Source organism: Toxotes jaculatrix, chromosome 17 (assembly GCF_017976425.1).
Source record: "Toxotes jaculatrix isolate fToxJac2 chromosome 17, fToxJac2.pri, whole genome shotgun sequence".
Taxonomy (NCBI): domain Eukaryota; kingdom Metazoa; phylum Chordata; class Actinopteri; family Toxotidae; genus Toxotes; species Toxotes jaculatrix.
In genome coordinates, this window is record NC_054410.1 from 15,868,778 (window position 1) to 15,896,084 (window position 27,307).

Sequence of the window (27,307 nt, forward strand, 5' to 3'; positions counted from 1 at the left end):
AAAAGGCCGAAATTTTGACAGCAGACCAACACTCTAAGCTGGACAGCAGGGAACTTTTGACAGGTAACATGATACAGCTATATGGCATTGGCTGTTCGTCAGACCTTCAAATTAAAAAGCAGTTCAGCCAAACCAAACGAGGAGTAATCGTCACAGAGAGACATACGAGGGGATTTAAAACAATATATGTGAAAGGAAGTGAAAACAATAAAAACAATACGCTGTATGCAAAAGGATCTGAAAAGGATCATCAGGATTAAACCGTCTGTCTAATTAAAGCCAAGCTTTAATAATAACACTATGTGGTGCACACGGTCCCCATCTCGTAAAGAATTATGCATTGTGTTTACCTTGTGGAAGCTCCCATGGAAAATCCGCTTCACTTTCTCCTCATTAAACACGGCTTTCTGGATCTCTCCTCGGGTGTCCTTGTTGTAGAACGTGATTGTTTTGCTGGAAGCTGAAAAGAGAAGAGTCTCTGATGATTCCCTGACAGTGTGCTACGATGCGGTGGCACGCAAAGCACAGACAGGACTATGGAGAACACATGGTCGTAGAGAGAGGAGAGGGATAAAGAGAAGGCTTGGAGGGATTAGGTTCATGCCAATAATTATTTGCACGCATTTACCACGTGTGGAAGCACACATTTGTAAAAGATACTTACTTAAGAACGAAAGCTTGTCATTAGAGCATAAAAAAGGCAAGCCAAATACAAAATCCGAATCAAATTCAGAGTAGCAGATTGAAGTCAGTTGTACAGTAATTGCTTCAATATTATTTGCACTGCCAATGACATCTGACAAAGATCAATTAACTTTAACTTCCTGTAAACAAGGTAGAGAGAGAAAGACAGTGGCTTCAGTTGTAAGGAGTGGACAGCTGTGTATATGTTGGGTCAGCTACAGCAGCTTCCCCCTCCAGCTGACCACCAAAACATGACGGGAGGCTTACGGTTGAGGGTGACCCCGACCTCAGGGTTGTTGTTTTTGTCTGCGATCTGCCAGATATCAAAAGGCTCAGAGGGTGTGTCGGGCAGCAGGCGGAAGAGCAGGATAATGGTGTAAGATGGGGGAAGACCGTCCGGATGGATCTCCCTGTTTGTGTGAAAAACATACATTGTGATAAGTCATGAGTCAGAACCGTGCCCGCGTTACACTAGCAGTCAGAATATCTTGTGTGCGAATTTAATACCAAGACAATTAAATCTTGCTACAATTCAGCATCCAGTGTGTCACACAGGCTGCAGAACCTGCAAATGATTGCCAGCTCTCCCTCTGGCCCTACAGAAATTGCCCACATATTGAAAGTATTTTCTGTCCCCTCTGGTTTTGCTGCAGTTTGAAGTGTTTCCATTTGTGCACATTAAGTCAGCGGCGGCACCCACGCACACAAAATACGCATAATTATAAACATATTACCAAAGTATGCTGAAGAGGTTTTGGATACTGTAAGTTCTCCAATTTCCGAACACAGTTTCAATAGGGTCTAATAAAGACACAAAGCTCTTGACCCAGGGGCCATTTGTTTGCTCCCAGCATGACATAGGTGGGAGGAGAGTCTAGTCCAGGGACTTTTTAATTCTGCAACCATTTTTTTTCCATCCTCTCAACACCTCATATTCCACAAGCTGCAACAACAAATAGCTGTGGGCTTAGTGCCAAAGGGCACTAGGGAAACCCCTCTGATTACACAGGCTATTCATCATTATGAATACTGACTGGGGGCTGGGTAGGATTATAGTGCACAGGAGATAAGGCCAATAGGCTGGGAACATGCACACTCCCTCTATTTTACACATACACGTACTGTTTAGCCTCAGGTCTTACTTGGTGGGCTGGTTCAGGAAGGAATCCTTATGCAGCCTGTAGCCAATGTAGCTGTTGAAGGAGCCCGGCTCCATGGACACACCGTTCATGCCAGCGAATGTCCGGTCTGTGACGTTGAAAGCCTCCAGCATCCTGAAGCCTGGAAGGGATAGTAAACATGAGCCATCTTAAGAGTGTGGAAAAAGAACTAGTAAAACTCTCTATATATAATCATAGCATAATAGTAATTTTGTAATGCCAGGAAACTCTGTGTTAGTTAATGTCTATGTTTTATGGAGATGATGTATGGCTTACCAGGTGTGGTGAATCCATTGATGTAGATCAGAGGACAAGCTAAAACACGAGAAGAAGTTGTTAGGAGCTGGAAAAACAGACTTAAAGAAAGCAGTTCATCTCTCTTTATACATTTTCTTTGAAGGTAGATCCGTTGAATGTACGTCAGTGGGTAAACTTCCTATTACCTCTGCAGATGCACTTATCAACTTCTATAGACATCACAAAATGAAAGTCGTTTTAACAGCAGTGATGTTTTCGTCTTGGAGCAGAAATACTAAATTCTAATGATATATTCATCTCTGGCTTACTGGAAGTGGCGGTTTCACAGATAAAGGTGATCAGGTTGTCCTGGATCTTGGCGAAGGCGTCATAGTCGTCTACCACAAACACATGTCTCTCACTGGGCTTGCTGCCGATAATTCTCAACTCTGTCATGTCGACATCGGCCACTCCAACCACAAACACACTATAGCCTGTGGGGGGAAAACACACACACAAAACAAAGACTATTGTTAAGCTTCCAATAAGAACTGGCAGTTTCATCAGTGCAGGGATTATTACAAAAGTTTATTAAATGAGGCACAAACTTTGATGCTGATGAAGGAAAAAAGGTTTGAGAGTAAACATTTCCACTGCTCTACTGTACATAAGTACTGTACATACAGCTCAAACCTAAACACACATGATGATGATAAATAATTCCACACAGACCAGAATGCTGCAGTTTCTCTGCGCTCTTCTTGACGTCATCCTGGGAGCGTCCGTCTGTAACCACCACCAGCACCTTCGGGACGTTCCTCCTCATGCCACTGTCTGAGGTGAACACCTTCTCATAGACGTGCTTCAGAGAAATGCCTGGATGAAGGTGGAGGAAGAAGTGGGATCAAAGAATAATTACTAATAATTCATTGCTCAGACGGACTCTGGCTTGTTTAACACTGACAGAGGTAGAAATGTTGTTGAGTCTGAAGTCAGTACAAGCTAACATTTTTTGGTGTACCTGTCTTGGTGTTTCCTCCTCTGTAGCGGACAGTCTGCAAAGCTGACAGCACTATGCCCTTGTCATGGTAGGTGTTCAGTTTGAACTCTGTCTTGGCATCATCACTGTACTGCACAAATGAGACCTGTTCCAAAAATAAACAAAAATGATAAGAATATGACAATCGCTAACAATAAAACACAAATAACACTGAGGACAAGACAGCACAGAGATTCATGCCAACCTGCATGCCGCTTGGGCTGATGACATCAAAGGCTCCAGTCATGCTTGTGACAAACTGGATGACCTTGTTGAAGCTCTCATCTCCGATACTCCAGGAACCATCAATGAGGAAGACCAGGTCCGCCTTGGCACCTTTGCACACTGTGAGCGCAGATACAAAATCATGTTAATGTAGAGAATATTCTCAGCTAAGCTATTAGAATTTTTTTTTTTTTGCGCAAATTTCAAGGTTCTACTCACCGTCTAGCGCAGGGGGGACTGTTGCTGGAGCAGGGGGGGTGGGAGGCTCGGTTGGCACCTCTGTGGGCTTGACCACTGTATGAGAAAACAGAGACAAATCCACAAAACGTGAAAGTCATCCAATATTAACATCCCTCCCATACATTAGCATTACACTAGCATAGAAAATGTGATCTTACATGTCCTCTCCTTGACGCTCACTCCAGGTCCCTCCAGGTTAGGGGTTTGGGTGTACACAGTGGCGTTGTAGAGAGTGTCAGGGGTCAAGCCGTCAAAGCAGTAGCTGCTCTCTGAGCCTCTGACAGTGATCTCCTGAGCTCCTCTCTTGGAGGCTGGAGGACAGGAAAGACAGAAGAGAAGAAAATCCAGATTAGACAGATTCAGCTTGCATTAATTAACATATTTAGGGTCTAATTCAACAAGGCATCTTTATGGTGTAAAACACTTACTGTCAAAAGGATTGACTTTGAGTCTGTAGGAGGTAGCTGCTCTGTGAGGGGCCCATCGAATGCAGAAATTGTCATAGCCAACATTGTAGGTGGTCAGGTCTGTCACATTCAGGTACACTAAAGGGAAGCAAGCAAGGGTACTATTTAATTTTATGCACTTACACCTGTCTACCAATAGAGAATAGCTTCATCAACTTACATGTGGTGCCTTGTCCAATCAAAGGTGCACTGAGGCCTGTGTTGTACTGTGCCAGCACCTTCAGGTCATAGGTGGTCCCAGGTTTCAGGTTATGCAGTTGATAGGAGGTCACGTCTCCAACAAACACCTCCAAGGACTCATCAGAGCCTGAAAACAGACATTAATATTATCTAGGCACCCGTAAGCGAGGCAGTGCTCTATGTAGTAAGAGCTTACGAACTGTTTTCTCCTGGACATAACACTGTTTTGTCCACATACAAAAACATGTTCTTACCTTCAGGCTGGTAGATGAGCTTGTATCCGTTAACCCTGGAAGGGGCAGGGTCCCATGCCACCCTGAAGCGAGTGTACCACTCATCAGAAACACGGAGGTTCCTGGGGCCGAGCATACCCACTACGGGAAACAAGACAGGACAGCACAGTAAACAAAGGTGTTGGTTCATAGCAGAGCCTTTGAATTTCATTTTATTCAGTGTTAGTGAGCCATCAGCAGGGGCAATTACTGTATAGCTTACTATGGCATTTGAATTATGAGTAAAGTATCAGTGGATTAAATTCAACCACATAAGAGAAAAGAAAATTAAGTAGCCTCAAGGAGTGGAGTTGCATTATGATATATAATAGGCTTTATTTGTTTGAAAGGCAGACTTGGGCAAGACACCGGCCAGCACTGCAAGTATGTGTTCTCCCTGAATGGAATACAGCCAGTTCATAATTCTCTGGCAAAGGCTCTTGGTGCTTTTGGCCTTCAGCAAAAGTCAAGAATTTCACTTATTCCACTTGCGCTACAATGATTCAAGGTCCTAATCAATGGATCAGTCTATTCAGATTTTCTGCACTCGGTTCAGTATGTATGTGTGTGCAGAAGAGTATAATACGTGTTTGACCATATGCTTAATTTCAGGTCCCTAAAGGGTCTCTGCACACATATGGTGCAGTAACGTGCTGTTGAGGATGGAACAGTTTGTACCTGTGCGCCCATCTCCTTCCAGCTCTCCTCCTGGTCCATCAGCATAGATCGCAGTCACTTTGATATTATAAGGAGTGTCTGGATCCAGGTTTTGCAGGACCACACTGTTTCTGTTTCCTGGTACTGTTGTCTACAAGAAGAAAGACATAGCGCATTAAACAAATACATTAATAACAAATCAATCATCAATAAGCAAATCAAGAGCATATTAGGGATATTTTGAATTATTGAGAATCAGTGAGGACTTTGGTCAAAAGCTGAAAGGTGTAATATGTGGAATTATACACATGCTTACATATTCCTCAATGGGATCTCCTGTGGTCTGGGCGTAGGTGATGCGATATTGCATGACAGGACCTTCAGCATGTTCCCAGCTCACAGAGAGAGTAGTGGTGGTGGGGTCGTATACAAGCATGTTCCTTGGGCCACTGCGGGGCACTGAGCATGGAAACATTAAACATTAAGTTTGTTTGAGCTGTACATCCCAAACATCTTTATGGTTTGTCTTTTTGCATAATATAAAAAATGAATCACTGATTACTGAGATGTCTGTACCAGGTCTGCATTTTTACTCTAAGAATCATGATAGATAGGGTCCTTAGATTGTTGTTCACATTCAAGGATGGTCTTTAAACATGCTGGTCCAGGTTCTTACATGTCTTTCCAGAATCACTGACAGTGGGTCCTTCACCATCGCTGTACAGGGCAACCACTCCGACATTGTATGGAGTGTCTGGGAGCAGCTGCTGCAGCAAGGCAGTGGTGGTGGTCCCTGGTACCACAATCTGGACAGAGACACCAGAAACATGTCAGGTGTCAGTAGACTTATGTCCTAAACTATATTAAGATCAGTAAAATCTGACAAAGGTAATGTGAACAAGGGTGTTTATTTTCGAAAAAAAAAAAAAAAGAAAACTAAGCAGTTGTGTAGGGGTGGACAGGCATGACTCAGATATCCCCCACCAAACACATATACAAACAAAGACCTTTGCCCTCTCTTCTGACAGCTGCTTGTGTTGTACACTCCCTCTGACACCCTTTTACTCTACAGCCACTTACTGTCAGCACTAAGTGAAAGGAAGAGTCAGATATTCCTTTCATGTTTGAAGGTGTGATGGTGGTTGTAGAGGGGGGGTTGGGTTGGGGGTGGTGGGATGTTTGACAGCTGGCAGCGCTGTTTAACCCAGAGACAGCTGATCACATAGGCGCCAGCTCCTCCTCACTCTGTGTGTGTGTGTGTGTGTGGGTTAGTTAAATGGGCCGAGTAAGGTCAGAGATCCTTTCAGGTCTCTGGTCTGGTGATAACATCTGGGAGTGGGGGGGGGGGGTGGTGAATACTTTTTTTGACAAAAAGGGAGAACCGGTGCATTGAAGGGGTTTGTGTGTGAGGGACAGCAGAAGTTTACTGAGGTGCTTGAGAATCTCAGCATAAAAATAATATCAGAGGCGACACTGGTAAAGCTGGTAGTGCATGCTACAAATCTCCAGCTGGTGTTAAATTTGATGGCGCTGACTGAGAAAGGCCACATTGCCACTGACGCACATCACTGGCTCCAGCCGTGGAAAAGGTCTGAGCCTGCCATAAATGTGCTAACAAACAGGGATAAAGGCAGAGCGCACCTCTCTATCAATAAACTGGAATATGCCTCCCTGTTCAAACGCCATGTCCTTACAGTCCCAATGTAGAAACAGTTCTTAATGGTGCAGTCTTTTGGGCACATGCTGAAGAAAGCTAATGGTGCAATGTTTAAGCAACACTTCAAAAGTTGTTTGTGGATTCTTTAAGCAAACCAGAAATCCTTTACACACGAAGATGTGGGCACACTGGTGCCAGATGCCACATACCGTGTATAGAATGGGGGTTGCAATTAAAGGATTTCTGCTTTAATGAACATGTCTTGGTTAGTTAAAGAAAAGAATTCAGCTGGAAGTAACTGCACACATACCATTTGGAGAGCAGAGTAAGGTTTTGCTTTTAATAGTTCAGGATGAGGCTCTTTCATTCCTAATGGCACTGTAAATGCTGGTCAAAGTGGGTTGCTGCTTGGGAGACATGTGCTCACACCTCCATGTTCTCCAAGTCCCCTTTCTTAATGGATCCCTCAATGTTTGTGTTTGCTTGTGTTGTAATAAGCAAAAAAAATGTTTAGTTGGGAGTACATTTGTACACCTTCTGTAAATGTGTTTTCTTTGCTTGCATATATGCTAAACGAAATTTCTTCCCACACACTGGATGGAAACTCACCGACTCAGAGGGCCTGGCACCAGTCAGAGGTGCATAGACCACCCGGTACTGCTGGACTGGGCCTGTGGCAGCCTCCCAGCGAACGTTCAGACTGTTGGTGGTGGGGTTGAAAACCTGGATGTTCCTGACAGGGCTACGCTCCACTGCCGAGCCAGGAATGTTGGATGGTTACAGGTAGAGGCAAAGATAAGGAAGTGAAAGGTGAGGGTGAGGGTCAGGGTAAGGTAAAACAGAAAGACGATGCAAAGTGGTAAGAAGAGTGATGAGCGAAAGATTGGATAGAGAAGAAAGAGTGATGACAGGGTGAGGTTAAAGGTTGGCAACATAAGTGGTTTGAACAGATTGGAAGGAGAGATGGAGAGAGAGGATGAGAAAAGACAGAGGAGACAAAAACAGAGAGATTGGGTCAGTAGGTCAGGTTCTCATAAGTGGAGAAGGTCAGTTCATGAGAATTTAAAACCAACAATTACACAAGAACAAAGCTCACAATACTGCTATACAACTGCACTTCTACTTTGATGTATTTTAAAATTACCTTATGTAGCTTCTTAGCAGAAATTTACAAGTGTCCAAATGTCACCTTTAGTGGTGCTGCCCTTCTTTGTGTGTCTCTACTGACAAAACATGGTCTAGACTAGTTTTGCGGACACCCACAAGACACTACATGAGAATGTTTCAATAAAATGGGAACAATGCTCCCCAGCAACCAACAGAGACAAGTTAAAGACATTTTAACAATACTGCTATCAACAGGACACTTCCTGTCAGAGCCCTAAAAGTTAATGAAAAGGATATACACAACGCATGTGCAGCCCTGTGTGAAGCTCGCCTTCTAAAAAAAAAAAAAAAAAAACAGCAGATGTTTAGAAGCTTTGTGCTGCTCCCCATTAAAACCCCATAAATGCAGGGGAAAAACATAGTGGGCAAAACACAGTGAGCAAGCTTCCGTACTTTTAAAGTCTCACAGACTGCAGCCTGTTGCACAGAAAGCTGATTTGAATTTGAAGGCACAATTCACAGTCGGTGACTAGAAATGTTAGTAGTGAGAGCGGATCCTTCCTTAAAGCGAATAGGATGATAGTAAACCGAAGCACTGCAGGTTGTACATGACAATATTTTTCTGCAGAGGCAGAATGAGTTCCAGTGTTGGCAGTTAAAAAAAAAGTTTTTGAACAGGATGATCTGATTTACTGTACACGCTGTATAAGAGTTTGGTTAACATGTCGAGGAAAAAGCCACTAAACACGGGGGGCCATTGCAACAGAAGGGAAAATGGGGGTAACAGTAGCAGGCATGGAGCATGACCTTAGCCAAGTGAGTTGAGAGCCATAAAACATATAATGCCCTCCATTCATTTCTAAGCCCCCTTCTGTTTCTTTTTCCCCAAAGGAGAGCCAATTACTCAATACATCCCCTCCCCCATTCCCCAGCCCCACCATTATCCTGACCACTACCCTCCATTCCAACCTATAAATGGACAATATTACGGTAAAGAGAGAGGAGACACCATTATAGTGCTGCCAACCCGGAGGAATTCCTTCCTACGCAATCACCCCGCAAAATGCTGACTCATTCCCAGCAGAGGTTGGTGGTTTGAAACTGTGGGAGAAAATGGAAAATCGCTGTTCTTCGAAGACGTTCAAAGTTAGCTGACTGAGCTTAATACTGTCATTTCATGTTATGTTTTATGATACATTTTACATGAAAGGTGTGTAGTGAGTGTGCATTAATGGCGTTTGATCGGATTGGCTTGGCCTACAGAATTTAAAATGCCTTGGATGATATTATGAAATAAATCAGATATGACTGGCTGCCTTATTGAAGGGTTTCTGACACACAGCTGCAGGAAGCCAGCAACTAAGGCCAGTAAGTTCATTCTGGACAGACATGAATGGATTCCTGACTTAGAAAAAAAAAAAAAAAATCCCACTGCTGTCATGCAGTATGTCATTCTCCGAGATCCTCTTCCCAGTCTGCATGGGCTATTCTAAACCCTGAAATCTGTCTTCCAAGGATGTCACCACTGCATTAGAACTTCCCTAGATGGTTCACCATTGTAACTTACATCAGTGACAACATGCATGCAGTGCTTACATGTTTTGCCATTCTCAGACATGCGTTGTCCCTCTCCAGCAGAGTAGACAGGAACCACAGTTACAGTGTAGACAGTATCAGACTGCAGGTTCTTCAGCACAGTGCTGTAGGTGCTGCCTGATACCTGCACCTAGATAGAAGATACAACAGGACATATATCAGTTTGTGCTATGGCCAGTAGAGGTATGGCCGAACATTAGACTCTGGCTTTATTTTGTGGTTTATACAAATGGCTTATCTATTGTGTAAAGCTGTTTTTCCAGCTTACCATCTCTTCTTCTCCTCCTGCTGCAGGAACATAGAAGATCCTATACTGACGCACGTTGCCCTCAGCAGCTTCCCACTGCACATTCAGGGTGCTGGTGGTGGGGTCAGTGACCCGCAGGTTCCTAACACCTCCCAAAGGCTCTGAGGAAGGATAAAGATGTGATGTACTTAATATTGCAAACATACCACAATAGTAACATTATTACGGTTTTGTCTATAAGCTCTAATACTGCTGACATTTATTATAGAAGTTGCTATTATCAATTGTCATTTGGGGGGCATCCTAAGTGGAAGACAACTTACTGGTCCTTCCAAGGCCGTTAAGTTCTCCGCTGACTCCTCGGGCATAGGTAGCCACCACAGTGATGGAGTACTCAGTGTCAGGGGTCAGCTTGGGAAGCAGGACAGTATTCTTCTTCCCTCCAACCTGGGTCTAGTTGGTGAAGAATAAATGTGAGCTTCTTTAAAAACCCCAGGCAATCATACTGAATGTAGACATAAGGAATTTAGGTGCTCAAACAATAGTTTACTAGTTTAGTTAGATAAAGTTTAGTTAAAGGTTAACTTGGCTATTCATTCTCTATGAAAGCTTTGGTATTTTCTTCATCACATGACTACGAAATATAAATCTCTTGCTTTTGGCTTTAAAAACAACCACTTGCAAATCTAGTATCTGCTCAGGGAAAAGAAATTTCATCTGTTTTTGATGGAATAAAAGGGTTTAACAACTCTCCATGGGTTCCTTAAATTGATGTCAATAACCTGATGGAAAGAATTCTACCTGAAAACTACTAGAGTGTCAACACATCAGAGGAGGAATGTTTTGAGTGTTTTTGGACATGGTTACTACACATAGCACTAGCCAAGGTAAATCTGTACGCTGATGGCTGAAACAGTCGGATGTCTTGTCACAACAGTCATGACTGGTGATGAATTTACTACATTGCTTTTGGCTTAAGCTATAAAGACTGGGTATCAAATTCCAAGAAAGCGTTGAGTGTGTTTGCATGTGAATTTGTGTATAATAATATATGTATATGTCCGCTTTAAACCTCTGTGGATTTGTACAGCTCTCTCGACCTGTCTTAATGATTTGCTGATTCTTTAATTGGCAAAGAAAGAGAAGACAGAAGGACGGAAGTTTTATCATTTGGCATTGCAGTAGTTCCCTTGTAAAATGTGTGTCAGGCATTTCCGAAAACAGACTTGTTGTCCCAGACGAAATAATGCAAACCTCGCTGGGCTAGCTGTCTTTGACGAAATCCTGACAGTGAACCAAGAAAACTTGGCTAATATTTATTTGTTAACTTCCAGTTTTCCTTCAACCTTTCAGCGCGATATCACCCAGGCTATCGACACAACTACATTTCATCAAATACTAAAGTGGAAAACTTGCCATCTTGTGTTAAAAGGGAAACTAATGGTCAGCAAGTAACCTACGTAACACCAAAGGAGCAGGGTGTATGATTTAGTGGCATCTGGCAGCGAGGTTGCAGATTCTAACCAACAGAATAACCATATCAAGAGTGTAGGAGAGCCTATGATGTCTTTGAGGTAGTGTAAAAATGTGAAAGGCCTTCTCTAGAGCTAGTGTTTGGTTTGTCCCTTCTGAACCACTGTAGAAACATGGTGGAGCAACATGGTGGGCTCCATGGAAGAGGACCCGCTGCCTATGTAGACATGAAAGGCTCATTCTAACCTAATGAAAACAAAGATTCTTAGTTTCAGGGGATTATACACACATAAAAACATAATTATGAATATAATATTCACTTTCTGTCAATAGATTCCCCCTAAATCCCACACACTGGTCCCTTTAACCTTTAGCTGCCTTTTCCAGTATAACATATGTTGGATGCCATGTGGGCCTTATCAAAATAGGTGAAAAAACAGTGTGTAGCACTTTAAACACAATCTGCTGTATAATACATGACGTGAATGCCACATTACTCTCTCATTATACATGCATTGGCCTGACCAGGCGAGTGCATTCGATTTTCCATGTACACACACACACACGGCTGATCAAATAGCACACACTGCATGTGAACCATCAAAGCACAGTGCAGATAAATACTTAATCTCATGAGCATCTGTTCTCTGTCTCCCCTGTAGAGCTATTAAATTATCAGCCATCAAAATGTATCATGTGAACCTTTTATGACATTTAAATTTTATCTCTCTTAAGGAACTTTTCACATCCCACAAATGCCAAACGCTGAGGATGAAATATTTTCACTAAAGTTGGCTGGAACATTTAATGTTGATTCAAAGGCTATCAGTTTGTGACCTTGGTACCAGCGTGTGCTGAAGCACCATTTAGTGCTCTTCAGTCTCGCTTTAAGGTCTCACTTGTGGAGGCAATGAGGAATGTCTGACAGCAAATTGAAACCAAAAATTCAGCTGTCATCCAAAAAGACTTTTACATATTCAGTGAGGCAGCCAAAAAACACATGACCAGCAGGAGACAGTCGGCACCATCAGGAAATACACTGAGAAAAAAACTAAGAAGAGTTTTGTCCACATTAATACTGCCAGATCCAAACAACAGATTAAGAGATCTGACTGAGAATAAATTAAAATAATGCAAATACCAGTAGCAGATGTTTAACTATATACTTATATTGCTTGGAGGCAATGCTGCTCTGGGAGAGGAAACAAATCCACTGACCGAGCTACCATAGTTTGTCTAGCCAAGTAATGCTAGACTGAAGTCCAGTTAAGAAGATGAGGAGTAAGAATGAGGAGTAAACAGAGTAAAAGTATTTTAAAGCCTAGTGCTGCTGTTAATAACTGAAAATGGAATCTAGATGTGCAAAGGTATCAACATTACCAAGTTAGCCTTGCCAAATTAAACAAGGTTTACCACACTTTCATTTATATTTCTTGACAGAAAATCACCAGTTAACTAATCTGCACTCCAGTGGTTCTTTAACAAAACAAGATTACGCCAAATACATGAAAAGTAAAAGTGCTTTGTAAAATGATATTGAACTGTATTTATTCAAAATATGAGAGCTACACAAAGCAGTATGAACACACTGTGTATGCGTGTCTGTCTGTTGCTTTGTTGTGTGACTTACAGTCTGGCTCCTGCCGCCAGATGTGGGGACATAAGTGATCCTGTAGTTCTGGACGCGACCTGGAGCTGGGTTCCACCTGGCGTTCAGACTGGTCGTGGTTTCGTTGAACACAACCAAGTTGGTGGGAGGTGCATTAGGTGCTGGAAAACGCACACACACATGCACCACAATTACAAGTGAGTCAACGTTTGTCCGTTATATGTAGGAAGAGCACTCTTCCAATGGATTTCCTTTGGAAGTGTCTTTTAAAGACACAGTCCTTGATATTTTGGTCAGCCCATGTTAAGATACCTATTCTTGGTCTTAAATGACACTTCTCATTAAAATAAATTACTTTACTTATAGATAATGCCTTTTTCTTATGGTTTAACAAAGCAAAGGTCTATCTGTCCTTTGTATCAAGGACTGCAGCTTTAAAGACGAAAAGACAATCCACCTCTGGGATTTCTGCCTTTTCTGAAGCAGGGATGGATTCTCTTGAACAGCCATGGATTGATGGAAAGATGACAATGGATGGACTGATAAATGCATGGATGAATGCAATGAATAAATGGATGGATGAATAGATGATGGATGATGGAATGGGTTTCAAAAACAGGGATTCAAATCCCTGTTTTGCAGGGCATGCATAGTTGAAATCCATCCATTTAATTTGACTGAGTAATAACATATTCATGAACAGCCTTGGGATGAATGGCATGGACAATGGGACAAACAGATGAGGACAGACAAACACATAATAAAACCAGATGTGTCAGCTGTAGCACCACTGGAGCGGTGGATGGGTTAAGGGTCTTGCTTGATGATGAAATGATGGTTGTCCAATGAACAACAGCGCTGATGACTGAGTTGAAATAATAAAACATGCTTTCATCACTTGAAAGAAAAAGCATCCTCTGGCTTTACCGCAAATATACTTACCTGGGATAACACCTTGCTTGGACACTATAGAGGCAGAAATAGACAGGTATAATGGACATACCCTTCACTGAATATTTCACTCAGCATATTTCCAGAAGGTAAAATCAAAAGATTAATCATTGGTCTAGGCCTGGGTCATGATCCAACACAGATTCTGTCAAGCAACTGAGCAAAACAGTGTTAAATGGCATGACTGTTAAGTTGTCATCACTGACAGCTGCTGGAATGTGTGTCTTACATGTCCTCTCAGTGCCCAGCAGATCCTCGCTCTCTGATTCATCTGGATAGATTGCAGTGACAGACACATCATAGGGCGTGTCTGGCTCCAAGTTCTCCAGGACGTGGGTTGTCTCATCGTTGTTCAGAATGGCCTGATGAAAAAAACACAAACACAGCATATGGGAAATTTAAGCCAATAAAAACTAAAGACAATGAACACAAGATCCATATCAGAGTGATTATAATTGGATTTGTACAGCAGTCTGTTTTTTAGATGTTCTGGCTGCCGCCACTGGAGGTCTTTTCTGAGGCATCGCCAAAGAACTTTCTGTCGGACTCATCAAGAAATACCTGTGTGATTTATTAGAAATGTAAACATCTTGGACAGCTGGCTTTCTCTTACATATTGGAAGTTGGTGTCTCCCTTCTTAGTCCAGCCAATACGGTACAGAGCAACATCAGGAGCTCCATGCTCCCAGGTGGCTCTGAAGCTGGTCTGGGTAACTTCGGAAAATCGCAGGTTCTTAGGGGCAGGAACCACATCTACAAAGTAGTGAGGAAGGAAGTTAGCTATAATCTCTCTATCAGAGAGAATCCATATCCAAATTGTCATCATAATAACAATAATTGTCATTCTTACCAGTGATTGCCTCTCCCAACATTGGCTGTCCAGGTCCCTCATCATAGATTGGAGTAACAGCTAAACCATACTCAGTCTGTGAGATCAGGTTGTCCAGTTGTCTGGTGGTGATACTTCCTCCCACTTCCAGCTGTAGAAAACCCAAACACGCTTGTTAAATATTATTACATGAAATCAGTGATGCAAAGATATAGAGCTTTGCGAATGACATTTGAAAGTAAAAAGAACTTCAGATGTTTTCCTCTTGAGACAAATTTTACCAAGTCTTGCGAAACTTTAATTCCATTCTCAGCATGCGATTCCAGGAACATTGGCGACAGCGGTAATACGCACCTAATAAGCCTGGTTGGAAACTTGACCAGAAGGTATAAAAACCATGCTTGTTTCCAGAGGAAACTGGGAACAAATAAGCCACTCAGCAAACAACAACAGGCTACAAAATTTGACCAAACACCTGGAATACTTATAGGAAATACCACACTGGTTTTACTGCTTTGGATTCCATAAAGTTTTATTAGCTGAACCTCAAGGAATTGAGCTTAAAGGATTCATTTTCAATACCTATTAACAGTTGCTGTATGTTTGTCTGATCGTTTGCATTTTCATTTGAGTTATAAATCTAAACAGACCTTATTTGTCTCTCAGGACCATAAAACCATGCTTCACCTGGAGGGAATATGTGCTGCAGTCTGTGTTGTGATTGGCATACTGACACTTATTGGACTCACATAATCCAAGGTCAGACATGACATCCCGCTACTTTCTGGACAGTAGGCTCTTCTTCCCCCACTTGTGACAATCAAATCCTCAGCTCATGAGTCACTTTCACATGTGTGTTTCCACCAAAGAAGCTTTGAGGATCACCTCCACCTGATTTATGACCGAGGAAATAGCAAATGGCAGACCACAGAGTTCGCTCCTGTAGCCCAAGAACTCCCAAACTATTCGTCCAATCCCTACCACTGAACCACCCTTTAACCCCCACAAAACCATGTTCTGATAGTTTAGATCTTTTCACTGGACTCCAGAATATTCCCTGGTGCCCCCCCCCCACCCCCCCCCCCCCCCCAACCAGCTGCACTCTCCATTTTGTAGTCTAAGCCAGTACTTTGAAGGATCAGTCGAAAAATATCCATATAAATTCATCACCATCAAACCTAATGGCTCAAACAGACAGTGGTCTCAGTGCATGTTACATAGGAAAGAGGCAGAACTGGTAAAAACATGAGCTGCTAACGCCCTGTCTACATATATTAAATGGGTTTAGGGATGTAAGGAAAGGAAAGCTAAACAGGACTGGAACTAAACTTACCTCTTTAGCATCTCCGTCCTCAGGCTTGTAGGTGATGAGGTACTTGCGAACACGGCCAGGAGCAGCATCCCAGAGAAGCCTCATGGTGCTGTGGGTGACATCACGGACGGTCAGCTTGCCTGCAGGTGGTAGGGGCACTGAACAAGGAAAGAAAAGGTCGGTGTTAGGACAGGATTATATTTTAATGACTAAATTAAGATCATCCTGAGTTTACAGTGACCCCCGCATATGAGATACCACCATTAAAACATTAGAGTAATCAGCTCACTAATGAAATCAGCTCATGATTCAGTGACTACATACGGGTGACTCCCTGCTTGGTCAGCGGTTCACTAGCTGATTCTCCATGCAGGGCGAAGAGGGACAGCGTGTAGGCCGTGTTGGGGAACAGCCTCACCAGCTGGACCTCAGTTGTATCTCCTCCCACTCTGATCTGCAGGGGGACCAGACCAAAGAAACAACAGAAGGTCAGAGGGGGAGTGGATGACAGAGGCTCCTCAGCGACATATATAGAGAGACATTTGGATAAGAACATTGAGTGAAATGTTCTTTTGCGGCGCATCTGCTGAATCCGGTTTTCACCCACTGGGTTTGACACCTCATGAACAAATGATGATGTTCCCCTGGCAGAGTGAGCTCATGGTTCACCCACCCCTTTGTGACTAACAATGTTCCTCTGTGTTTCCCCTTTGGCCTTGTCTGCTGAATGGTGAGGCAAACACCGGTGGCTTTGTAAAATGGTATTTCAGTGTGTGACATCTGTATTTTTGTCAAAAAAAAAAAATCTGCTGACAGTAGGTAATATTTGGTCACTTGTGGTGTTTAATAATGTGTTTGGTGCATACGAATGCGTGCAAGCATTTGTGTTTTTGTCCACCCTTAAACACATGTGCATGTGCTAATTTTTACTAATCTGTCAAGAGCTGTCATTTCCACAGCTGATTGGCTGTATGCCCTTTCATACTGCTCTCTCTGCACTCAGAATGGCTCTTACCTCCTCCTCGAGGGTGGGCGTGGTGGCGTTGATGGCGCTGTAGAGCAGCATGTAGCCTGTAGCACCCTCTGCCTCCTCCCACCTCACCCGCATGGTGGTGGTCTGCTCATCATAAATGTCCATCCTCCTCACGGCACTCAGGGGCACTGGATAACCAGGCAATGATGTTAAAGGCAGCAATTACAAAATATAGATATATGCTCACAGGAATACATATATATTCACATTTTTCTCTATACATTTTTTTTTATTTCAGGGAGTTTCTCAGGCCTATTTTGTATGTCATTCACACTGCACAAACTCAACAATCAGTGCTGTTTTATATGTGCTTTTATAGATAGTATATAAAGCTATTAAATCTCTGCTATTTTAGAAAGCACCAATAAAACAGCAATTAACAGCATCTTGAAAGAAACAAAGAGAGAAGTCCAAATTGCACTTGAACCCCTGTGTAATCATGTAAATTGCCTCTGAATTTGCATCTAATTAAGATTTACTATTGCTATCTTTTTGTTTCCACATATGGTTTTATAAACACGACCAAGATATATATTACCTTTGAACCTCTGATTAATGGAGACCACACAGGAATTGCAGTCAGTGAGTGCGTTAAATCTGTGTTATGCAACTGAGCCAGCGAGATTCAGTGATGATGGCGGACTCAAAGACACACTGCTGTTCATGAAAGTAAAGGCCAAAAGGCTGGAGCAGCGCAAGAGCCTGCTGAAACTTAAACTCTTGTTCTCAGATAACCCCATTTATCTGGGTTTCCATAAGTGGGAGAGTGTCTGTGAGTGAGAGCATGCCTCTTTAAGCAAGTTCAGTATCATACTGCAACGTTTAAGACCAGTGATCAAAGACCGGTCAGCCAATTTTTGTTAGATAGATTAATTTAGGAGTTTACATTCCCATTGGCATTTTTTAACCATACATGGACCTCTCAAGTGCATCTCTTTAAATCAAACGATATGGGCCTAGAAGTAAGATAAAAACGCATAAAGAGAAGACGTACATGTGGTCTCGCTTCCTTTCAGAGGCTCACTGCTCTCCTCTCCCACCACGGAGTAGACGTTGACAAAGTACTCAGTCAGGGGGTTGAGTTTCTGGAGAACCACCGTGGTCTCAGTACCATCCACAAACACCTAATAACAGAGGGAATAGTTAGATGATTGCAGATAAAGTAGTAATCCATAGGATTACTCTGTAATGTCTTTGGCACAATGCTTAAATTCATTAGTCAAAAAACCTTTGATGAAGTTTGATTATCTGCAGATACTCTGTCAAAATAAAAGATGGAGTTTTTGTTGGGAGAGCAATAATCAATTTAGGAGCAAAACAATCAAAAGCTTTATCTATTTACTGGACTTGAGCATTTTGCAAAGCGTTCCAATTAAAAACAGAAAACTCTTTGACAAATTTTTACTGGTCTAAAAACTCAACATGTGCATCAATTCCAGATCCATAAACAATAATAAAACCTCATCCACTATGTTCACTATTAAACAAAACCATGGGAGCTGGACAAAAACAAACATCTCCTACATGTAATTAGATTCAGATACCAAATATGCATCTAGTCCACACGTTTTGAAGCCAAGACCCTGCTGGCCAATAGAGCTATCACTCATGATGTCATTATTTGCTTTCTAATCTTCTAAACTGAGAGCTTTGTGTTTTTGTTTCCTTGCCCTGTGTCAGATCATAATGCAATTAGACACCCACACAACCAGACGCCAAAACAAACCGGAGGCTGGAAATAGATGTTTGAGCGGAGTTTCCCATTAGTATCAGAAACAGAGAGCCAGGACAGCATCGAGCCAACAGCCACTCAATACCCACACAGGGAGATGTGCTACACTTACTGCAATTTTTTTGTGTGTGACTGAATTACTAACAGTTCAGACTGTTTTTGGGGCAATGCATTATGGCAGATATACCTGTTGTGGGCGTCCTGACACAGTCATGTACTCCACACGGTACTGCTCCACTGGTCCATCAGGAGCAGTCCAGGTGGCTCTGAAGGACTGGTGAGTCACCTCTGATGTTATCAGATTGGTGGGAGCCTCTGGCGCACCTCCTGTTTAAGAGTAAGCATGGACAGATGATGAACATAAACATTGTCGTGCTAGAGTGTGTCAGATTGCCGTTTTAGAGTTAATTATATGAAGTTATAAAAGTCACCAAAGCCAATCACCTTTGCATTCTCATAAACTAGCTAATATATACCTTTTCTACAAAAGTTATTTGTGAAGGAGCAAAAAGAAACTAAATGTTGCAACAGATAAAGTAACAAGGCCTGACAGAACCTTGTTCACACCACGATACTGGAGAGACTCTAAAGCCACATCCTCTCCAAGAGGTTACCCAATAGCAGCACTTTAATTTGATTAAGGAGCAGACAATTCCTATTCCATGGAGGTGAAAGAAATATTAGAAAAGGATAGATCTGCAATCATTTTTCAAGAGCTTGGCTGGTTCTTAGTTCCTAGAATTGCTATCCATGGTGGGCCAAACACGTAACTGTCTGCGGGTCTGGGATGCTCTGCACTATATTTATATTGCTCACCAAATGTCTGGGAACAGAGCAGTTGGCTTAGATTATGCAGTATGTAGTTAGTATTAGTATTTGTAAAGTAGAAGAGTTCTGTACTTGCAAAATCAATGTGCTGTCTTTGTTGCTTCCTTCACTTTGTTTAGTCAAGGATGTGCACACTCTGATGTAAACTCATACGTACCTGGTCCCTTGACACTGTTGCAGAGGTTGTCAGTGAGATTGTCCACAATGTCCAACAGGAAGGAGAAGTCAGCCACGTTGTACATGTGAATATCATCCGGATCAGTGGCAATGGACCTCAACTCATTCTCATCAGCATTCTTCACACCTAAACAACAACGATTAGGTCAATTAATATTAATATATATATAAACATTAATAGTTTCATACAAATGGGAATTTTACTCTTACATGTCAAGACAAGTGAATTTTGCTTACCGATGGCATACAGCTCAATGCCCTGATCACGCAAGTTCTGAGAGTTGACAATGACGTCGTCCTGGGATTTGCCATCAGTGATCAACACACCGATCTTTCGAGAGTTGGGTCGCATCCCGACATTCTCTTTGAAATTGTTCTGGAGGATGTAGTTCAAAGCCAGACCTGCAATGTGCACGACAATATGCATTTGTCACCCTGATTGCAACTTCAGCTGATTCATGATTAATCAGAGAATTAAATTGGTAAAATTTTAGACACTAAGTCTAAGACTCCTACTCTAGCAATAGTGGTGATAGTGCTACCACTGGTAAAACGAACTGATTGAAGTACCAGTCAAGGTGTTTCCGCCTTTGTAGGGCAGGTTAGCCACAGCTTCCAGGAGTGACTCCCGGGTTCTATGAGCGTCCAAGTGCCATTCCGTCTTGGGGTCTCCGCTGTACTGAGCGAGACCTGTAGACAGCACACATGTTAGACCAAGTCAGAAAGGCTATTTTTGTGTCATTGCTAATAACCAGTTGACCGGTAGACCCACCAATTTGGACCCTTTCAGGGCCGATGTCAAAGACCCCCACCATACGGGCGATGAAGGCACGAATGGTCTTGAAGTTGAGACGTCCAATACTCCATGAGCCGTCCACCAGCAGCACAATGTCAGCCTGCGCGGTGGTCTTACACATCACATCTGAGAGGGCAGAAGTTAATGTGTCATAATTGGACAAAGAGGAAAAAAGCTTCAAATGAAGTTCAACTTTCATGTATACAAAACGGTGTTTTCTGAATTATAATGATGTAGAAGGTGTTCAGAGAAATGTGGGAGGAAAAAGAAGGAGGGAAAGAAAAATTCATAATAACATAAAAGGACAGCAAAACAATTTTCAAAATGCTAAACAAACTCTCCATAAAATCTCCACAAACAAGAGGTAAAGCATTATGTCAACTTTTCTTCCTTTTCTGTGGGATTTGATTTTCCAGGTGTTATAATTATCATCTTCTTGTCTTGTGGCATGTCGAGGCATTATTTCTCTCAGTTGTTCCCTTTGGATCCACAACTTAGTCCTAGAGGGCAAATCAGGAGGATACGCCCTTAATGGCCCCTGACATATCAAAGGCCTCCACTGGAGCGATTACCGTGCCCTCCAGAGCAGCAAGGTAATATTCAGATCCTGTTTTCCATACAGCTGTGTGATGACAAGGAAAGCGTCTGATCCTCGAGCCCTAAAAGAAGGCTGCAGATGTTGCACTAACTGCAACTGAAAACAGGTTATACATTTGATACACAGATTGGTGTTTGCTCACACAGAAAACCCAACCCCTGTGACAGACAGCTGTCAGGCTTATAGAGAGAACGAGAGAGAGAAAAAAACTGCAGAGGTCCTAAAGCAAACAAATCTCTAGCAAGTAGGTAAATTAAACAAAGGTACATTGTGGTAGAAAATATTTTCTAATGTAATTTAAAATAGTTCGTACTGAATTAGGAAAAGGAACGCTAGAGAAAGTTACTTAAGATTTTTTCCACACCCTCAACTTTCTTTCCGCTCAGAGCTTCAGAGGTTTGCTGAGAACTAACCTGTAGCCAGTACATGGTAGAGAGGAGATTTGGACTCTCTCACCGCTTCTGCTTTATCTTTCGGAGCTGGGAGCTGTCACTGAGGCTACATCTGCCTCCCTATTAGGAGCGGTCAAACTGACCTTTCCAGTTCCTTCCAGCTAACACAACAATTTTCCTCCTCTCACACTTACTGCCTGCCTCACTCTGACTCACAAGGTAGTAAAACATTTTATAACTGCAAACAGATTATACGCGTATGGCTTGAATCTACACTGGCTGTACTTGGACTGGAAATAAAAAGCGGAAGCCCAAAGTGACACAATGAAGAAAGGAAGAAAAGGGCAGACAGATGGAATTGCCATTACATCTGTTATTTCGTGAGACAATTAGCTTTGAGGAAAGGCATTTAGAGAAACTCTTTAGCTTTTACGGGGCATGGGTTTGGAGTACATTTTCCAAAGCAAGAATTTACAATGTGATACAGACTCCAGAGACATAACATACTGGAGACGCTGCCTTAAAGGTGATGACAGGCATGGTAATAGAATGACTAAAACCATTTCAATTGTCTGTGTTCTAGTTAGCTTTAGCATGCAGCATGTTTTCAGTGTTATTCCTCTGATGATATAGTGTGTTTTTAATCATATAGATGTAGGTTTTATAGTAGAATATTAGATTTAGTAGAATAACTTTACCTGGTGCCTCAATAGGTGGAGGCTCAGGTTCATCACGAAGAGTGGTTTTCTCCTCTCCAGCCAATGGCATACTCTGTCCTCCATCAAACATACCAAACACATTCACTGAGTATTTGGTGCCAGCTCTGTAGACAAAAAACAAAACAAAACAATAATTTTCAGATTTTTTTTATATGATAAACTGGAGAATCAAAGTTTATATGTCAATGAGAATCAAAATGAGAAATCAGCCTGAAGACACACCTGAGCTCCTCTAGCACCACAGTATTGTCGTAGGGGCCAACCAGAAGTTCTCCCAGGTCAATGTCATCCCCTATAGGGTGGAAAGTGACTTTGTATCCCCTAACATCACCAGGAGCATGGTCCCAGGTTACACGGAAGCTGGTCTTGGTAGGCTCTGAAGTTTGGAGGTTCCTAGGACCTTTGAAAGGTGACACTGGAGAGAAGAGAAAAGCATAAGGTAGACTGACTAAGTGGGAAAGTCCTGCATGATAAATATTCAAAACTAAACCTTTAAGTGCTTCATAATGAAGACAAAGAACAAATACATTACCTAAGATGTTTAGTATGAGATGATCATGATTGTGATGAGGATGTGGTTGAGTTTGTAAATAATAATCAACCTTTTCCTAAACTTGGCAACAGACAGAGAAACATTTGTGGTATGGTGAATAATAGACCAACGTACGTGTTGTTCCTACTCCTTGCCTTGCTTTGCCTTCTCCAAAACGGTACACAGGCACAACAGTGATGTCGTAGGTGGTGAGGGGAGTAAGGCGTCTCAGCACAGTGGAGGTAGTGGGCACCTTAGCCGCTAACTGGCGACCTCCAACCTGGGGTTTGTAGGTAACGCGGTAGTTGAGCACATTTCCAGGTGCCGCCTGCCATGTCACCTTCATTGTCTTCTCCGTCTCCTCTGAGACAACAATTGTTCTGCCCGCGGCTGAGACTGCGCGGAAGGGAAAAAAGGAAGAAAGTTTAAAAGGAGGAGAAATGATGAATGGATGGTCTGAGGGAAAATGTAGATTTTGGGCCTTGTTCAGATGGGAATCTGTACTAAATGTGTGCTTAACCGCCTATGTTTCCAACATACCTTTGGAAATATAAGCAGCATGGCTTTCCTGCTGGTAAGTAAACTAAACAGTAACACGCTTGGCTACCTCACAGTCCTTCATCTGGATATCTGCTCAGTTTCCACATGCGTGTGAATACAAACCCACCCAAAATATTTCTGATTTTCAGAAGTATACATTGAACAGGCCCAAATTTACAAGATTGATTGTGTTTAGTTGGTGGTTTTGGGAGCCAGGCTTAGATGTCTAGTGAATTTGAGCAAACCCATAGTTTTCATTTTTCCATTGTGTGTCCATAGAGTGTTTCTTATTTTCAGAGCAGGAAGGGCAAGTGTGAATCGTCAGAGGTTTCGAAATGAGCTGAGGGAAAATATTCAGAACGCTCACTTTTATTAACGGAAAAAAGCAGCGCATCCAAGTTTGCCGTGTGTGGCTCAGCCCAAAGAGACCTGTGATTTGTGTAGAGCACAAAAAAACAAAAGAGAGCAACAGATAGCGGGAGCGCAGTGAAAGGAAGGAATGAGCAAAGTGAACGTTTCATTCGAGAAAGCTGCGTGGTTGTGTTTGGTGCGTGTGCCACCTTTTTTGCTCGCCAGAATCAATAAACACTAATGATGGCTGGAAATATTTTTCCTTGACCACGTTCCATTTTACTAACTGGTGGACAAATTCCCTCCCAAATGGTGCGAGTTTCCGCTCAATGTGCTTTTCTCATTCAGGCATGAGTGTAGTCTAACAAGGGAAAGACCAGTGTCTATCTGTCCTGCATCTCCTGTGAAAACAGGGTGTAGGTGCAGTGGACATGACATCACCTCTACATATAACACACATGCACAGTCTTAAAAGTGTGCACGCAAGGTCTCTTAAGTCTTGATGTCTCAGGCAAATGCCAACAGTTATGACGTTATCTCATGGCTGGACAGAATGAACAGAATAGCAAGTGCTGCTGACAGATCCCTGTTTCTACACAACATTGGAAAATGGCGCTTAAAGCTCAATTGTATTTCGTGTTCAGTTTTTTTTTTTTTTTTTTTTTAACTTTCGTCGCCGCCCCAGATTTCTCAGTGATGATCTTGGAAATCTATCTGCAACTTAACAGGCAAATGAAACTTTAAGGCATAAGAAGTGTTTATGACAGGAAAGTCTAGACCTGCATTCTTTAAAACGATCATCATGACAGCTACACATGAAAAAGCTGTTTAGCTGTCCCTTTGTGGTCAAAGAGATTTCATGGCTTTTCTGGGCGCAGAGTTAAATCACAGATACCGAACTTCACACTTTCTAAGTATCCCAAGACCAAATAATCCAGAAACTCATAAAAAATAAAGTGCACAAGAGGGAAACAAGAGAGGACGAGCTTACGAAAGAGAAAAAGAAAGAAACAAAGAAAGAAAGAAAGAAAGAAAGAAGACAGCAGGCGTAGCAAGCGGAAAAAGAAGCAAAGTTGAATGATAGGTGGAGTAAGTTTACAGTGGAGGAGTTAAAGCAGCTAAAGTAACTTACCATCCGTTGTTTCTTCTCCAACCAGTGGCTGGCCCTCGCCGTGGCCATAGAGAGCAAACACAGAGACCTGATAGCGTGTCTCTGGGGTGAGGCCCTCCAGAACTGTGGCAGTGGTGTCTCCTGGTATTGTCTTTTCCCCAGACTCTTCAGTGAACAGGGACTTCCACCTGATCCGGTACTGACGAACGTTACCAGGGGCGGCGATCCAAGACACCGCAAAACTGGTGTCGGTGACATCTTTGGTCACCAAGTCTCTGGGTGAACCAAGCTCTGTGGATAAATGAAAAGGAACAGCATTAGTGAGAGGAAGGAGTATTATATCCACTTTTGCATAATCAATTTGTTTACCTAAACATATTTCTCTGGATTTTCTTTGGTTTGATTTACCAAAGAGGATTAATTGAACTAAGATATTGCCGTTAGTACTGTGGTACAAAAATGATGGCTGTGTCCAGGTGGTGTTGATTTTTAATGCAGATATATGGAGGTCTGAGGAAGTGAGCGAGACACAGAAATGGACTAAACGAACAACCTCAGCGATAAACCAACAACAATCACTCATCTGTCTCCGTTTTAACCCCTCGGGATGTGTTTGAACAACCTGATTTTCTCCCTTCTTAATCAGAGACGGCTGGAAAAATCTCTGCAAAACTAATCACAAATCACATATCCTCAGCGCCTCTCCCGGCAGCACTTTAATTTTCCATAGAAACAGAGGAAACCAGATCCACAAAAGTGTGTTTGCTACAATTGCAGATGTTGCGCTCTCCCTTTCTCTCCTTCACTCACTTTTCCTGGGAAACCATCATGAAAGGAGACAGGCACAGAAATAGAGTAGAGGGAATTTTGTGGTGGTGTTTCGTGATGAGCAGCCAGCACATGCTTGGCTGAGAGGGATGCCCATGTTGAGATGGACTCTCAACACTATGGTCTGGCTGCCATATAGAGGAGCTGTATCCCACCACAGGAGGATAGGCTGCCATATAGATCCTCCCACACAACCTCTGGGATCGTGATCCTCACTCAAGCCCCTAAGCCACTACATGCCAGCAGCTAATGACAATATAATCATAGGCAGAGCAGAGCCGCTGGGTGGTCTCTCTTAAACCCTCATTCATCAAACCTCACCAAATGAGCTTTAATAAAAAAAAAAAAAGCCAATTGCAAAGAATGAGATTCAATACAAATCTACTACCAAGTCCAATGAATGATCAGTTGAAAATGTTAAGGAGAACGTGGAGCACAAAAGGCAGCCATTGTGTCTATCTGTCACCCTATGAGTCCTCCTCAGCGACAATCCATTACAGATGAATTGGAAACGGATCTGAACAGAAATATCAGCAGCAGCCAAGCAGAGAGATCTGCACCTTGAGAGCAAAGGCCAGACATGAAGAGTAATGCCCACGATCATGAACCAATAAAGAGTTCCAGATTTCGGAGGACCATGAAAACAGCAAGGACCACTTATAAATACCCAAATCATTTCATCAAAAGGGTTATCATTGCCAACAGCAAGGGATGAACTTCACTGACTTTTACAGCTGTGTGCAAACCAGGGGCAAAAAAGGATCACAAGCAAATGACTTCTGCAGAAAGTGGCTCGCTTTTCATCAATGCTTGCAGACGAGCTGAAGAGAAAGGGGGCTATACACGAAACACATGGTCCACAGACCCAGCAAAAGCCTTGGTTTGCTTGTAACATATGCATTTACAAAATGCCAGTGTATTAATTGTCGGGGGGGGGGGGGGGGGGGGGGGGGGGGTTAATGTTTGGTAACAGTATGTTTATATCTAGCTACATGGTTGTTAGAATTGTCAAACTAGAAGAATCACAGTGGCTTTTGTATATATAACAGAGATGTGTGTGCAAGCATACACATGAAAACATTTTGGATCTCCTTATCGTCGTTACTTTCTCAACCCCCCCTAAATTGCAACCCTGAATTGCAATTGCAATTCAAGGAGAAGGCTACTCTCAAATTAAGACCTTGTACAAGACCAGATCCCAAATTCACATTAAAGCCTCACCCATGTCTCCAGAAAACCACATATGACACAACTGAGAATCATCTAAAAGCTTTCCTGCAGGGCATGTGCTGACATGAGCTTCACATCTGCAGCCCATGAGGTCTAAAGCTTGAAAATATAAATGACTGCACCAGTGAAAAAAACATCATTGCCAGCAGGCAGGGAAAATGCACAGGAAACACAATCTACCTAACTATCCTAACTATTTTAGATGACTTGGTATTGAATAGTAGTTGTTTGGATCTCAGTATTAAAAAAAAACTGACAGAACCTGAGTTAAAAGACCCTTATTAAGGCCTTACCAGGATTTATTCTATAAACTTCCCCCAAAATCACTGCAGGAAATACATCATTCCCTCAGACTGCCATCTCAGCACCTCTTTTCAACCTTCCCTTAATGCATTGCTCTCGGTTCACTAAGACATACTGTATGTCTGAGCCACAAAGATGAAGCCTTCAGTGTCTGTGCGCCAAGGTTGACTGTCTCTGGCCTTTTACCTCAAAGGA

At 42.5% G+C, this 27,307-nt stretch overlaps 1 protein-coding gene across 4 annotated transcripts in view; it reads right to left on the reverse strand.

The window, feature by feature from the left end:
* The window catches only part of col12a1a (collagen, type XII, alpha 1a), a 55,943-nt gene that overhangs the window by 14,323 nt on the left and 14,313 nt on the right, over positions 1–27,307 (reverse strand). For 2 of the 4 annotated variants that reach the window (XM_041060131.1, XM_041060134.1), the window contains exons 14-51: positions 24,773–25,042; positions 22,885–23,145; positions 22,440–22,632; positions 22,197–22,321; positions 20,485–20,634; positions 20,283–20,402; positions 19,950–20,114; positions 19,693–19,839; positions 18,895–19,034; positions 17,970–18,099; positions 16,958–17,103; positions 16,267–16,396; positions 15,964–16,100; positions 14,652–14,781; positions 14,415–14,554; positions 14,031–14,163; positions 13,793–13,816; positions 12,872–13,011; positions 10,092–10,221; positions 9,790–9,929; positions 9,522–9,651; positions 7,428–7,570; positions 5,838–5,967; positions 5,478–5,620; positions 5,183–5,312; positions 4,487–4,606; positions 4,213–4,359; positions 4,014–4,130; positions 3,744–3,896; positions 3,565–3,639; positions 3,326–3,465; positions 3,103–3,226; positions 2,814–2,957; positions 2,411–2,575; positions 2,121–2,159; positions 1,827–1,965; positions 952–1,094; positions 351–460 (exon numbers count right to left, since the gene is read on the reverse strand). In XM_041060131.1, the coding sequence (XP_040916065.1) occupies positions 351–460; positions 952–1,094; positions 1,827–1,965; positions 2,121–2,159; positions 2,411–2,575; positions 2,814–2,957; positions 3,103–3,226; positions 3,326–3,465; positions 3,565–3,639; positions 3,744–3,896; positions 4,014–4,130; positions 4,213–4,359; positions 4,487–4,606; positions 5,183–5,312; positions 5,478–5,620; positions 5,838–5,967; positions 7,428–7,570; positions 9,522–9,651; positions 9,790–9,929; positions 10,092–10,221; positions 12,872–13,011; positions 13,793–13,816; positions 14,031–14,163; positions 14,415–14,554; positions 14,652–14,781; positions 15,964–16,100; positions 16,267–16,396; positions 16,958–17,103; positions 17,970–18,099; positions 18,895–19,034; positions 19,693–19,839; positions 19,950–20,114; positions 20,283–20,402; positions 20,485–20,634; positions 22,197–22,321; positions 22,440–22,632; positions 22,885–23,145; positions 24,773–25,042 (5,243 nt within the window). The remainder of the gene's footprint in view (positions 1–350; positions 461–951; positions 1,095–1,826; positions 1,966–2,120; positions 2,160–2,410; positions 2,576–2,813; positions 2,958–3,102; positions 3,227–3,325; positions 3,466–3,564; positions 3,640–3,743; positions 3,897–4,013; positions 4,131–4,212; positions 4,360–4,486; positions 4,607–5,182; positions 5,313–5,477; positions 5,621–5,837; positions 5,968–7,427; positions 7,571–9,521; positions 9,652–9,789; positions 9,930–10,091; positions 10,222–12,871; positions 13,012–13,792; positions 13,817–14,030; positions 14,164–14,414; positions 14,555–14,651; positions 14,782–15,963; positions 16,101–16,266; positions 16,397–16,957; positions 17,104–17,969; positions 18,100–18,894; positions 19,035–19,692; positions 19,840–19,949; positions 20,115–20,282; positions 20,403–20,484; positions 20,635–22,196; positions 22,322–22,439; positions 22,633–22,884; positions 23,146–24,772; positions 25,043–27,307) is intronic. The other 2 variants (XM_041060133.1, XM_041060135.1) reach the window with 2 other exon arrangements.